At 42.8% G+C, this 13,534-nt stretch overlaps 1 protein-coding gene across 5 annotated transcripts in view; it reads right to left on the bottom strand.

Annotated features, from left to right (window-relative positions):
• Positions 1 to 13,534, bottom strand: part of LOC132383440 (disks large-associated protein 2-like) — a 706,715-nt gene that overhangs the window by 52,470 nt on the left and 640,711 nt on the right. For all 5 annotated transcript variants that reach the window (XM_059954402.1, XM_059954400.1, XM_059954401.1 and 2 more), the window contains one exon: positions 10,674 to 10,894. In XM_059954402.1, the coding sequence (XP_059810385.1) occupies positions 10,674 to 10,894 (221 nt within the window). The remainder of the gene's footprint in view (positions 1 to 10,673; positions 10,895 to 13,534) is intronic.

The following is a 13,534-nucleotide window of genomic DNA, read 5'->3' as shown; positions in this document are numbered from 1 at the left end:
ACAGTGGCTATACTTTATTAGGAGTTTGAAGAGATTTGGCATGCCAACAAATATACTCAAATACTTCTATAGTTGTACCGTGGAGTGTATCCTGACAGGCTGCATCACTGTCTGGTATGGAGGGGCTACTGCAGAGGACCAAAAGAAACTGCAGAGGGTTGTAAATCTAGTCAGCTCTATCTTGGGTACGAGCCTACAAAGTACCCAGGACACCTTAATGGAGCGGTGTCTCAGAAAGGCAGCGTCCATTAATAAGGACCTCTAGCACCCAGGGCATGCCCTTTTCTCACTGTTACCATCAGGTAGGAGGTACAGAAGCCTGAAGGCACACACTCAGCGATTCAGGGACAGCAATTTGATTCCTAAATGGACACTGAATCTTTGGACACTACCTCACTTCTTTTTAAATACAGTATTTCTGTCTTTGCACATTTTTAAAAATCTATCCAATAATAGTAATTGATATCCTTGTTTATTTGTTGTTATTATTTTTTTTCTCTCAATGCTAGATTGCACACTGCATTGAACTGCTGCTGTTAACAGATTTCACGTCACATGCCGGTGATAGCAAACCTGAGGCTGATTCTGACTCTGAGGAGAAGGAGAAGGCTACCTCTGTCCATCAGTTGGAGGGAACTGACAACAGTAGCTGAAGAGAACACAGGGAGCAGAGTGACTCGCGGAAGCTGACGGGGTGAGCTGGCCATTTTGTTGTGGGCCAAGTATGCATGTCCATGAACCCATAAACACAACATTGCGTTCAGTTCTGATTGCCTCATTATAAGAAGGATGGGGAAGCTTTAGATAGAAGATTTACCAGGATGACATATGAATGAGGAAGCATGTCTTATGAGGATAGGGAGAGCGAGCTAGGGCTTTTCTCTTTGGAGAGAAGGAGGATGAGAGGTGATGTATTAGAGGAGTACAAGATAGTAAGAGGAATAAATGGTGCTGATATGTGGTGACTCTTCGCATACAGCTCAGAACAGAATCATCAAATATTCCCATTTAGGAGCACTACAGCTGAAATCTGCTTACAGCTACGGGGACTGTAATAAGCAACATCATTTTAAGATGATTAAAAATTCTATCAATCCTCAAAATCCAGACAGCAAACTCAGATTGCAAGTAAGGTCTCCCTTTAAGAAAACAGAAGGAGTGCCAGGCTACAGGTATGACTGAAATGCGAAGTCCTTACACACCCCACTCCCAGCTATCCTGCTGGCTCTGGAAAATAAGACCTCAGAGCAAGATTACAGTACCAGAGGGACATCAGTGACTGCTGAGCACTTCGCTTCATGGAAACGTGGCTCATCCCCCCCCACCCCACCCCATTTCAGATGCAATGCTGAAGCTCACGGGTTTCACCTTCCACCACACAGACAGGACACCTGAGTCTTTAAAAGGTAAAAGAAGTGGAATATTCTCTAAGATTAACTGTATTGTGGTAGACAGACATGGCGATTCTGTCTCAGTCCTGCTCACCCGAGGAAGTCATGCATCGTCATCCCGGTAGCAGTGTACGTACCACCTCTGGGCAATGTTAGGAAGGCACTGGAGGACCAGAGCACCGTGATCATCAGCCACGAAACAGTGCACCCTTGATTCATTCCCTGTCATTGCAAGGGATTTCAACCAAGCCATCTTGGAGAAGTCTCTGAATAACTACCATCAATATGTCAACTGTGGAAGCTGAACAGCTGCCATACTTGACCGCATCAAGAATTCTTACCGTGCCATTCCAAACCTGCACTTCGCAAAGTCTGATCACCTGGTTGGATTTCTACTCCCAGTGCACAGGCACAGCACCGGTGGAGGACCAAGAAGGTATGGTGAAGGGTGGCAGAGGAGTGCTTACAGGACTGCTTTGCGTCGGTGGACTGGGGAATACTCAGGGATGCATCTTTAATTCTGAATGAGTGCACCACAGTTGCCGCCGACTTCTTCAAGACCTGTGTGGACGCATGTGTGCCTTTGATAACATACCAGACATGCCTAAAGCAAAAGTAGTGGGTGAACCAGGAGATTTGTAGCCTGCTGAGGGCTAGATTTGTGGCATTCAAGATTGGTGATCCAGAACGATACAAGAAGTGTAGGCATGACCTATGGAAGTCTATTTTAAGAGCTGAAAGAAATTCCAATTGAATTCCAATGAAATCCAATGCATGTCAGCTCTGGCAGGGTTTGCAGGCCATTATGATCTATAAGGCAAAACCTAACATCAAGAATTACTGTGATACTTCACTCCCAGATAAGCTCAATGCTATTTCTGCAAGCTTTAAAAAGAAGGATAAAACTAGACCTGTACAAATCCCTGCAGCATCTGGTGACCCTGCGATCCCTGTCTCAGAGGCTGACGTCAGAATGTCTTTTGAGAGGTGTCAGGCCCTGATGGTGTACCATAGAGGGCACTGAAAATCTGTGCCAACCAAGTGGCAGAGTGTTCAAGGACATCTTGAATCTCTCTCTGCTGCAGTCGGAGGATCCTACCAGTGCCCAAGAAGAGCTGGGTGATCCACAACAATTGTCCAGTTGTACTCGTATCTACAGTGATGAAGTGTTTTTAAATGTTGGTCATGCCCAGAATCAACCTGCTGCAATTTGCCTATTACTACAAAAAGTATGGTCAATAGGTATGGGCGAGCGGTCCCAGATCCCGAATCTGGCCAGCTTCTTGCATGCTTTCCATCTGTGCTGGGTTGAGCATCGAGCTAGCACTCCATCTCGTTAAAAAGCAGATAAATGCTAAGAAAATCGGAAGGCCGCTGCCCGATGTGCCACAAAGCACGGAGAGGGACAACAGCGCAATAGGTCTACAACAGAAGCAATCCCACTGGCTCTTAGGTCACCTGTACAACAGCAATGCTTACGTCAGGCTGCTGTTTGCTAATTACAGATCTGTGTTCGGCACCATCATACCCTCAGTACTGATCAACGAGCTCCAAATTTGAGCCCCTGTACCTCCCTCTGCAACTGGATCCTTGACTTCCACATTGGGAGACCACGGTCAATGTGGATTGGAAATAACACCCCCTTCTTGTGACAATCAACGCAGCCTCAAGGATGTGCTTAACCCGCTGCTCTACTCTCATTACGCCCATGACAATGTGACCAGGCACATCTCAAACACTATCTACACATTTTCTGATGGCACAACTATTATTGACACAATTTCAGCAGGTGCACAAGAGTGAGATCGACCAGCTGGTTGAGTGGTGTTGCAACAACAGCCTTGCTCTCAACACCAGTAAGATCAAGGAATTGATTGTGGACATCAAGAAGGAAAAATTGAGGGAACACACACCATTCCTCAATGTGGGATCAACAGTAGAAAGGGTAAGCATTTACAACATTTCTGAAGACCTATCCTGGGCCCAACATATTGATGCAATTACAAAGGCACAACAGCGGCTAGATTTCATTAGGAGTTTGAGGAGACCTGGTAGGACACCAAAGACTTGCAAACTTCTACACGTACATTCAAACTGGTTGCATCACCTGATGGTATAGAGGGGTGAGGGCGCAGGATCTGATAAAGCTGAAGGAAGTTGAGAGCACGGCCAGCTCCATCACGGGCACCACCCTCCCCAGCATCGAGGACATTTTCAAACGGTGTGGCCTCAAAAAGGTGGCGTCCATCATTAAGGACCCCCATCACCTGGATATGCCCTCTTCTCACTGCTACCATCAAGGAGGAGGTACAGGAGCCTGACGGCACACACTCACTGCTTTAGTAATAGTTTCTTACCCTCTACCATCAGATTTCTGAATGGACAATGAACACATGTATACTGCATCAATATGTATTTTTTGTGCTCTCTTTATCCACTACTAACTCAATTTAATGTTTAAAATCATATTATTATGATTTATTGTTTTTTATAATAATGATTGCAGTGTATTGTTGCAAAAAAAAACAAATTTCACGACATATTCCAGTGATATTAAACCTGATTCTGATCGAGTGGACAGCCAAAGACTTTTTCCCAGGGCAGAAATGGTTAATACAAGGGGGAAAAAGTTTAAAGTGTTGGCAGGAGAGTATAGGGGCGGATGTCCTATATTTTGTGGCTGGTGCGTGGAACGTGGTGCCAGGGATGGTGGTGGAGGCAGATACGTTAAGGCCACATGGATGAAAGAAAAACAAAAGGCTATGTGGGAGGGAAGGCTTAGATTAATCTTTGAGTAGGTTAAAGTGTCAGAACAGCATTTTGTGTTCAGCCATCTTATTCCTCTCTTTCACTATTTATTTATTTATGTATTGTTGTAACTTACAGTAAATTTTATGTCCTGCACTATAGTTCTGCTGCAAAATAACAAACTTTACAACCTGTATCAGTGAACTTATTCTGATTCAGTTTCAGAATGGTAGTGTGGGTGAGACTGTTGATGTGGAATGCAGCCTGGTGGAAGTTACTACTTCAGTTACCAATATTTGTTGCAGTAGAGCAGATCAAGGCCTTGAGCAAGGCACTTAACCACACATTGCTCTGCGACGACACCGGTGCCAAGCTGCTTGGGTCCTAGTGCCCTTCCCTTGGACAACATCGGTGGCATGGAGAGGGGAAGGCCTGCAGCTTGGGCAACTGCCGGTCTCCCATCCAACCCTGCCCGGGCCTGTGCCCCGGAAACCTTCCAAGGGGCAAATCCATGGTCTCACGAGACCATATCAAAAGAAAAGTAGCTATATTTTGATTTCAATAAAATATCATCCCAGTGCTTCAACACCAGGAACTTGTTGGATGAGATAAATAGTTAAACTGTTACTTAACAGAAATATTTCACATATTCTTCAGGGAAATTGCACTTCTTGGGGAGAGAGCAGTCAAGTGTGAGGTAACAGGACAGTTTATTGTTTTGATTCTGTGGTAGTATCGCAGTTCAAAACCACCTCTTGAAATGCATCAGAGTTCTTGACTGCTCTCAAAATACACAGCTCCATGGTATTGTAAATTGTTAGTACAACCTCTTATAGAAGGATTGTAGGTTTTGTATTGCTATCTATAGTGTTGTGAAAACCTCTTAGTCACATACTGCACAAGGGGTGATTGATAGGTTTGTGGCCTAAGGTAGAAGGAGATGAGTTATTAACTTCAAACTTGCTGCATTATCACTCAAAGAGTTGAACTACACGTGCGTGTAACGGGAGCATCTTGGACCTCCAGAAGGGGCCAAAACAGGGGTGATTGATAAGTTTGTGGCCTAAGGTAGAAGGAGATGTGTTATACAGCTCTCATTAAATGCACGTGCAGTTCAACTCTTTGAGTGAAAATGCAGTAAGTTTGACATTAATAACTCACCTCCTTCTACCTTAGGACAGAAACTTATCAACCACCCCTGCTGTGGACCACTTTTGGAGGTCCAAGATGCCGACTCCTACGAAGAAGGGATCCGGATGCTCCACAACCACTGGACTAAGTGTGTAAATGTAGGAAAAATAAATGTGCTAGGTTTTCTAAAACTGACTCCTTCTACCTTAGGCCATGAACTTATCAATCACCCCTCGTATATATAACGAGGGTGCCTAAGACATTTGCACAGCCTGTACTAATTTTATGTATTGCAATGTACTGCTGCCGCAAACATAAAAAAAAATCATGACATACTAAATGTGAATGACGACAAACCTGAAACAAGATCAAATCTGCAGGTGCTGGAAATCAGAGCAACACGCACAAAATGCTGCAGGAACTCGGCAGACCAGGCAGCATCTATGGAAAAAAAGTACAGCTGGCATTTTGGGCCTAAACCCTCCTGCGTGACTGGAGTTGAGGAGCAGATTTGAATGATGGGGGGGAGGGGAGAGAGAAACGGCAGGCAATAGGTGAAACCTGGAGGGTAACGGATGAAACAATGAGCTGGGAAGTTGATTGGTGAAACAGACAGACAACTATGGTAGAAAGATGAAAGGGGGCGAGGGGAGGAGCACAAGAGGGGGGTGATGGGTGGGCAAGTGGCAAGGAGATAACATGAGAGAGGGACAAGGAGATGGGAAATGGGAGGGTGGGTGCAGGCATTACTGGAAGTTTGAGAAATTGACGTTCATGCCATCAAGTTGGAGGCTACCCAAACAGAATACAAGGTGTTGTTTCTTAACTGTGGCCTTATCCCAGCAGTGGGGGAGGCCTTGGATGGACATAATGGAATTAACCTGATAATAAACCTGATTTTGTTATGGGTCTCTAGTGTGCACTGACAGTGGGAAGGGGGCGGGGAGAGGGGAGTCATGGTTGAGAAAAGGGGAAGGGAGACGGAAGCATCAGAGAGACTGGAATGATTAATAAACCAATTTTTTGGAATCAAATCACCTGAGCTGGTGTCTCAGGGCTGGGTGTGCACCACACCAACCCCTTCTCTGCCACCCTCCCCTTGGTGCTCCACCCTCCCATTCCCAACATCCTCTGCTCCCACCAGATTTACAAACTCATTCTCCACTCCACTTCGACATATTCAGTATTGTACAAAAGTCTTAGGCTCCCCAGCTATATATATGTGCCTAAGACTCTCAAACAGTGCTATATGCTGTAACTGTGATTGGTAGAGACCATGTCAAGGCTTATTTGAACTGGCATATTGGCATTTGCCAAAGATGGGTGACTTATATCTTTTACAGATAACTACATTCTGTGTTCACTTTATTGGAGAAACCCTGTACCTAATAAAGTGGCCACTGAGTACATTTCCGCTTGTTCATGGTTTTTCTGCTGCTGGTAGCCAATCCACTTCAAGGTTCAACGCATTATTTGTTCAGGGATGCTTTCTGCACACCACTATTGTAATGTGTGGTTATTTGAATTATTTTTGGCTTCCAGTAAGCTTGAGCCAGTCTGCCAATTCTCCTCTGACATCTCTCATTATCAAGGCGTTTTGGCCGATGAAAAAAGCACTCGCTTTTTCTTTGATTTCTATTCTCTATAAACTCTAGGGACTGTCAGGTGAGTAAATCCCAGCAGCTTCTGAGATACTCAAACCACGCTGTCTGCCACCAGCAATCATTCTGTGGTCAAAGTCATTTAGCTCTCATTTCTTCCCCATTCTGATGTTTGATCTGAACAACAATGTGACCACACCTGCATACTTTGATGCCACATGATTAATTAGCTGATTGGATATTTGCATTAATGAGAAGATGTACTTAATAACCTGGCCACGGAGTGTAGGTCTCAGGATTGATAATACACTTGCAAATATTTACCATTTTAAATGAAATTATACTGGTTACCATGGAAATGTCAGCTTGTAAATTGGAGTGAAACATGCTCGGAATCTTTTAATTCTGTAATCAATCAACACAAGAAAAATTAAGGTATCTTTAATTGGTCATTATTATTTAGATTTTTTTTTACATTGACTCACTATTCATGGACAATTTTCCACAATAAAATTTTGTGCATTTTTATGCCTTGTTTAGTAATTTGAAACCCAGACCCAAAGAAAGTTTTGAATAAGTACATTGTTATGCCTGATACTCTCTCGGATTTAATTTTTGAGCACTCCCCTCTCCCAATTAAAATATCAGATGTTTTCATCTATCGCCCAATAACCCAGTCATTATCTAAAGCAGAAACCTACTTGAACAATGTGATAATATTATGACCTCAGGTCATTGGTAGAATATTATGAGGGTTCGGAGCTTTTTTGCTGTTGGTTTTGTGTTTTCTTTGTGTTTTATTAATTATAATTAACTGTATTGTTGTGCTTTGGGGCTTTTATGTGTTATTGTTGGAGCTACTCCAGCTTACATTTAAGTTCCCATTGTCCTTGATTACTTCCAGTTAATTCTCAGAGACCTTGCAGGTGTCCAATTAAGTATCCTTGGACTTTTTTCCCTCTTTAGAATAGTTATGTGTTAGCTGTGGTTTTATCAGCTGGGCAGAGAGTCCTTCATGTCCTGGAGTGTTTTTAAAGGGGCCCTGCTGACCCCTTGTTGGCTTGGCCATCCCGTTCTTACCAAGTGAAGTTCTGGCCAAGTTTTTTAAGACCTTGTGAATTCTACTGTTCTGCTTTATTACTTTAGTTAATGAAATTCCATTTTGTTCAACCCTTCCGAGTTCCTGTGTGATCCTGCACTTGAATTGGAATATGCAGCATAACAAATAACCTTTGACCATAGAATGATATTTACTGGGAGCAGATGATCGTTTGTTGGTTGTTGATGCAAAACAGCTTTGAGGACAACCAGGAGAAGCCCATTCACCCAAAGCCGGATCCCAACTCCCTCCTCCATCTCTAGATAAAGGACAACTGTGCATGGCCAGGAAAAAGAAAATACAAATGTTGTGCTTACATTTACTGTGCCAACATCTTCAGTCACCCAGAGCAGATCTAAAAAGTAAATCCAATTACACCTGTTTTTCACGTGCCAATAATACATAAATGCGATTTAACTCAGGTCAGATTGTGTTAACAATCATTTCTGAGTGAGATTTTGTCCACTGGGAAATTGGCTCGGGGCTTTTCACACTTGATTTACCCAAGGCGCCCGACCTTTTCCCCACGTCACTCGAGCATCTAATGACAATTGCACACACTGCATTTTCCCTCACGTGCAAGATTCTGGGTTCTCTCACAAGTGAAGCAGAAGCAGATTGTGTTGAGGTTGCCAAGGAGATGATGCTGGTCCCAGTTTCCACTGCTCAGGATATTTGAAAGATCATTTCTGCTTTTGTGTAATACAATTGCATTCATACAATAGATGTCAGGGCTAGGATATCTTAATTGTAAATCTACCTGCATTTTGCAATGGTGTGGCATGTGTGTGACGACACACAGCCAGGGTAGATGGGGAGGTGGTCTCGTACACAGAAAAATGCAGTGCCTTCTTTTCCCATGTTTTCCCTCATTTTCCTGGCATCCTTTTACCTGTGGCTACCTAGGGAGAGATCCTTCAAGATTTAATATCCTTTGCAGTGATTAATGCAGACTTAGCTCCCACTGGGAGCAACAGAGGTCCCCTTTTAACACATGATTGTGGGTGGAAACAACCGGAGGGCTGTTTTAAACATAAGCTTCTCATGTTCCTGTGCTTGGCTAACTTTTCTGTAGGGGATTTATTTAGTACAGCAAAAAGAAGTGAAATCCAGTTTCTGGGGAAATGATTTTAAAACATGAATTGTACCGATCACACTGCTGTACTTCTCTCCTATTTTTTCAGAAGAGTATTAGATTCAATCCTTTCAAATCAGGGTCTACCAACACCTCCACAATAACAAAATATCAGAATTTGCTTCTTGTTCTGTGTGGTGAACTACATATACCTGTCTGGACACGCCCCCCTCCCCCCCCCCCCCAGCTGACCACTGACCATGGCTCCTCCCACAGACCCCTGTATAAAGGCGATTGAGGCCAGAGCCCAGCCTCTCAGTCTCCAGGATATAGTATGGTGGTCAACCACTGCTTGTTCTTGCTTCCAGTCAATAAAAGCCGATATCTCGCCTTCACGTCTCAGAGAGTTATTGATGGTGCACCATTCTGGTAACGAGGAAGCTTTTGAAAATTGTATTTTTATTAAGTACACATTTTATTAGGGAGGCAAAAAAATTTTATTGTCTCACCTCAAAGACTGGGGTTAAATCCTGACCTCAGGTGCCCTTGGTGCTTTGTCTCTGTTACCACATAGATTTCCACTGGGTCCTTTGGTTTCCTCCCATATCATAGAAATGAGCTGGTAGGTTAATTGATTTCTCTGTACATTTTAGCATAGGGTAATGTCAAAAAGAATCAATGGAGATGATTGATAATAAGCCATAAGGGGACAGGAAAATGAGAGAGGGAAGGAGTCCAAAGGGATTGTTTTGCTGGGAACTAATAGGTATTCAGTGGTTTGACTGCCTCTATCAATTTGATGTAATATTCTGGACTCTAGTCATCTTGTTTACGAAGATTTTCACTAATAGTTGAATTTGTAAAGAGGCAGACCTGTGCACGAATCAAATTAACTTTTCAGTACAGTTTTTAAAGAATGTTTTAGGATTTCATACCAGGTGAAGAAAAGAATGTAGTTATTCACCTGCTTAACTTGAGCCACTTTCAGCTCTATTAGTAATAAATTACCAGAACTTCAATTTAAAATATTGCAAAGAGTAAAATGAGAAGAAAATGTAAAAGTAAACAAATACGTTCTACCAGATACTCCATGGTTTGAAAAAGATTGTATTTTTGTGATTATTTAAAGAATTTTAGAGAAAATCTGAAATGAAATCTAATAGGCTCATCATGGCAACAATTTCCCAAAGTGTTAACTTACAGTTGTCACTCTGTTGTTTTTCTTCAACTGGAGGAAACATCTCACCTGACACAGTGGTGCTCCTATCAGCGTTCACAAATCAACATGCTCTGAAAAGGTTGCTGTATAGTAATCTAGTGACATTTGTTCTGTGTAACCCAAGGAGGTGCTGAGTTAAGTGAAAATGTTGTGCTTTCCAGTCACTTCAGCTGACTTCCCAAACAGGGGTAAAGATATATCACCTATCAATCCACATTATAGATAGATAGAAATATCTGCATTTTTATCACATCCACTTCCAATATATTGACACAGAAAGCTTCAATAATGTTCATCATTTTGCATGCTGCGTTGGTCAGAAATACATACAATGAAACTAAAAGGGAAAAGAAAATGGCACCAAGAAGTGGAGGCACACGAAAGCCAACAGGAGGCTGTGTGGTCTTACTTTGAGCGACCCTTCTCACTGCCGCTCCCTGCAGAGACTGATTTCAGGTAGTTCTCGTGCTGAGCAGCTCCCTTTGGTGACATCTTTGGGCTTGCGTCCGAGTCTCCACTTTCGTCATCCCCCATTGCTTTGATGTAGCTGCCACTGCGCATTCGCCGACAAGGGATTTCCCCGTCCTTGTTTACTCCTGGGTACCCACTACTCCATTCATCCTGAGGCACCTAGACAGCAAAACAGAAGATGGGGGTTACAGCTGCTGGGGTTCACATTGTTGCTGACTGTAACAGCCATTCTTGGGAAGCAGTATAACTGTTCTACTGAGGTGGCTTTGAGTTCCCTATGCTCAAAAGCCCTAAACTCAAAAGAAGATTTTAAGCCCTATCTAATATAGCTATCTACTCATACCCTCACTGTAGGAAGATCATACTGTATCTGCCTACTCTACAAAGACTGGCACACTTCCTGAATAATCTCTACGGTGAACTTTGGCTGCCAACACTCACCACTTGAATGGTGGGACTTCTTCCCTACCAAGGAGGAGAAACGCCCAACCAACGAAGTAGCTTACACACAGTTTATTTTATTTTTAATGATAAGTGTTTAAATTTATACAAATTATTCTTAACTCACATTTAACACACTGATTCATTAAAGGTTAGTAAACTAAAAAGGATTTTCACATACAGGTATAATTCTTACGAGTAGAAGATACAACAAGTTCCCAATGCTGCTAATATTTATACTATTCTCTGCTAGATGACATCATCTGCATGTGATATTTTCCAGATACCTTTGCTGGGACAAAGTAACTCACACAGATGGTTTTAAAATCTTTTGGCAGCAGAGATCCCAAACACCCACAGTTAATGTTGTGGAGACTGACCCGCTGAGTACACAACCATCCCAATTTGTAACCATGTTTGATGTGCTTAGTGACATAACCCCACTGTGTGCTTTTGGCTGATTCAGACAAAAATTCTCCTTGTCACCTCATTTTGCAAACCAGACTTTTTAGCAGCCTGTGCCCTAACTGGAAACTGATTGCTGAAACATAAGGACTGCACCCAAGGTCAGATTGGGACTAGACCATCTGATATGTGAGGCAAAAGTTCTGCTCTATCTGTCACTGTTTGTTTTCCCTCTCCCTGACAATCACTATCTCTATCCCCCTCCATCTATCTCCATCCCTCTCCATCTCCTTCTCTTCCTCTTTCTTCCTTTCTCTCTCCATTTCTTCCTCTCTGTCTATCTCTAATTCCCTCCCTCTTTCTCCCTCTCTCTCCTCTTCTATCTTTCTCCCCCTCTCTATCTCTCCCTTTATCTCTCTCTCTAAAGATATCTATTTATTTATTTTCTCCCTCTGAACACATACACATATATTCAACCTTTTCTGACTCAAATATCCAACAAAAGGTCTTGGCACTGCATAAGCTGTGTACCTGCACACAACCGATTAAAGACTCCATAGTTTTCAGGCACCTTTGCTTTTCTCAGGTCTATATTAATACTGCCTATCAATCAATCTAGTACTTGTGCAGAGGTACAGAGAGTTTTATTTAGGCAATGCATAATTTAAAGCAGAAAATGGATTACTCGTTGACTTCTGTCAATTTGCCCCAGTGGACAGTAGGTTCATTAATTAGTTAAAGGGTTGTAAGTTCAAGCTCTACTGAAAACTTGGTTACCTAAGCTAGCTCAATGCTTTGGTGCCATAATGAAGGAATGTCATGTCAGTTGTGATTACTCCCTTAATGAATCTATAAATGACTGTTGATTAAACAAAACTAATGCAAGAAAAAAACAAAGGCTGAACAAAATTAATAATCTGTTGTCACAAGAAAGACTGCAGTTACTGGAAGCCTAGAGCAATTCCACGACTCCTTGTTCACTCTACCCTCCCCTCCAAACCCCCTCCAGCCACTTATCCCTGGAACAGCACCAAGTGGCTTCTCAGCATTGATGAGACAGGAATAAAGAGTCGATCTTTCGGTCCGAGACCCTTCATCCGGAAGTTAAAACTTTTAATATTACAAAGTACTCTTGTGTACTACGTTGCAATCATGCCGTCTGTTCATTATCAGCTGTGTCGTCTGACGTAGGCGATCCTCATTTTTCTATGGCTATGATTGTTCTTGTCAATTATTTCCACAGCAGTGGTTTTCCCTAGCCTTCTTCTGGGCGGTGTCTTTACAAAATGGGTGACTCTAGCCATTATCAATACTCTTCAGAGATTGTCTGCCAGGTGTCAGTGGTCGCATAACCAGGACTTGTGATCTGCACAAGCTGTTCAGACAACCACCTGCTCCCATGGCTTCACAATACCTTGATCAGGGGGTGGGCTACACATTGCCCAGGGGTGACCTGAGGGCTAGTGCAGCGAAGGAGTGCCTTGTACCTCCTTTGCTGAAGACGTACTGTATCTCCACATTGCTCCCCAGTTTGCAACTGTGAACAAGAGCAAATTGAATGAGAGAAATAGAGTAGTATCGAATGGGGAGATTGCAGTACATTGAAGGACTTGTCTGAGAGGGAACATGTTTAATTTGGCAAAATGTTCCAAGGGGCTTCACCAAGCAATATAAATTAAAATTTTACAAATGCCATATGAGGGGATGTCAGAATTAGTGCAAAAGCTTTAGGAAAGACATAGGTCTGAAGGACCATCTTACGGGAGGAGAGGCAAGTCACAGAAAGGACTTGTCAAGGGAATTCCAGACATTTTGGACTTGCTGCCTGAGAGTATGGCTTGTAATAGTGGAGCAACTCATTTCAGGAATGATCAGGAGTCAGAATTAATTTTATTAAGTTAGGAGTAGAATTCACTGGTGGTTGGAGTGCTCTCATGGGCTCCAGACCCAGGG

The sequence above is a fragment of the Hypanus sabinus genome, chromosome 30 (assembly GCF_030144855.1).
Source record: "Hypanus sabinus isolate sHypSab1 chromosome 30, sHypSab1.hap1, whole genome shotgun sequence".
NCBI lineage: Eukaryota > Metazoa > Chordata > Chondrichthyes > Myliobatiformes > Dasyatidae > Hypanus > Hypanus sabinus.
Note: the sequence above shows the minus strand (reverse complement) of the source record. Positions and strands in the feature narration are given on the sequence as shown.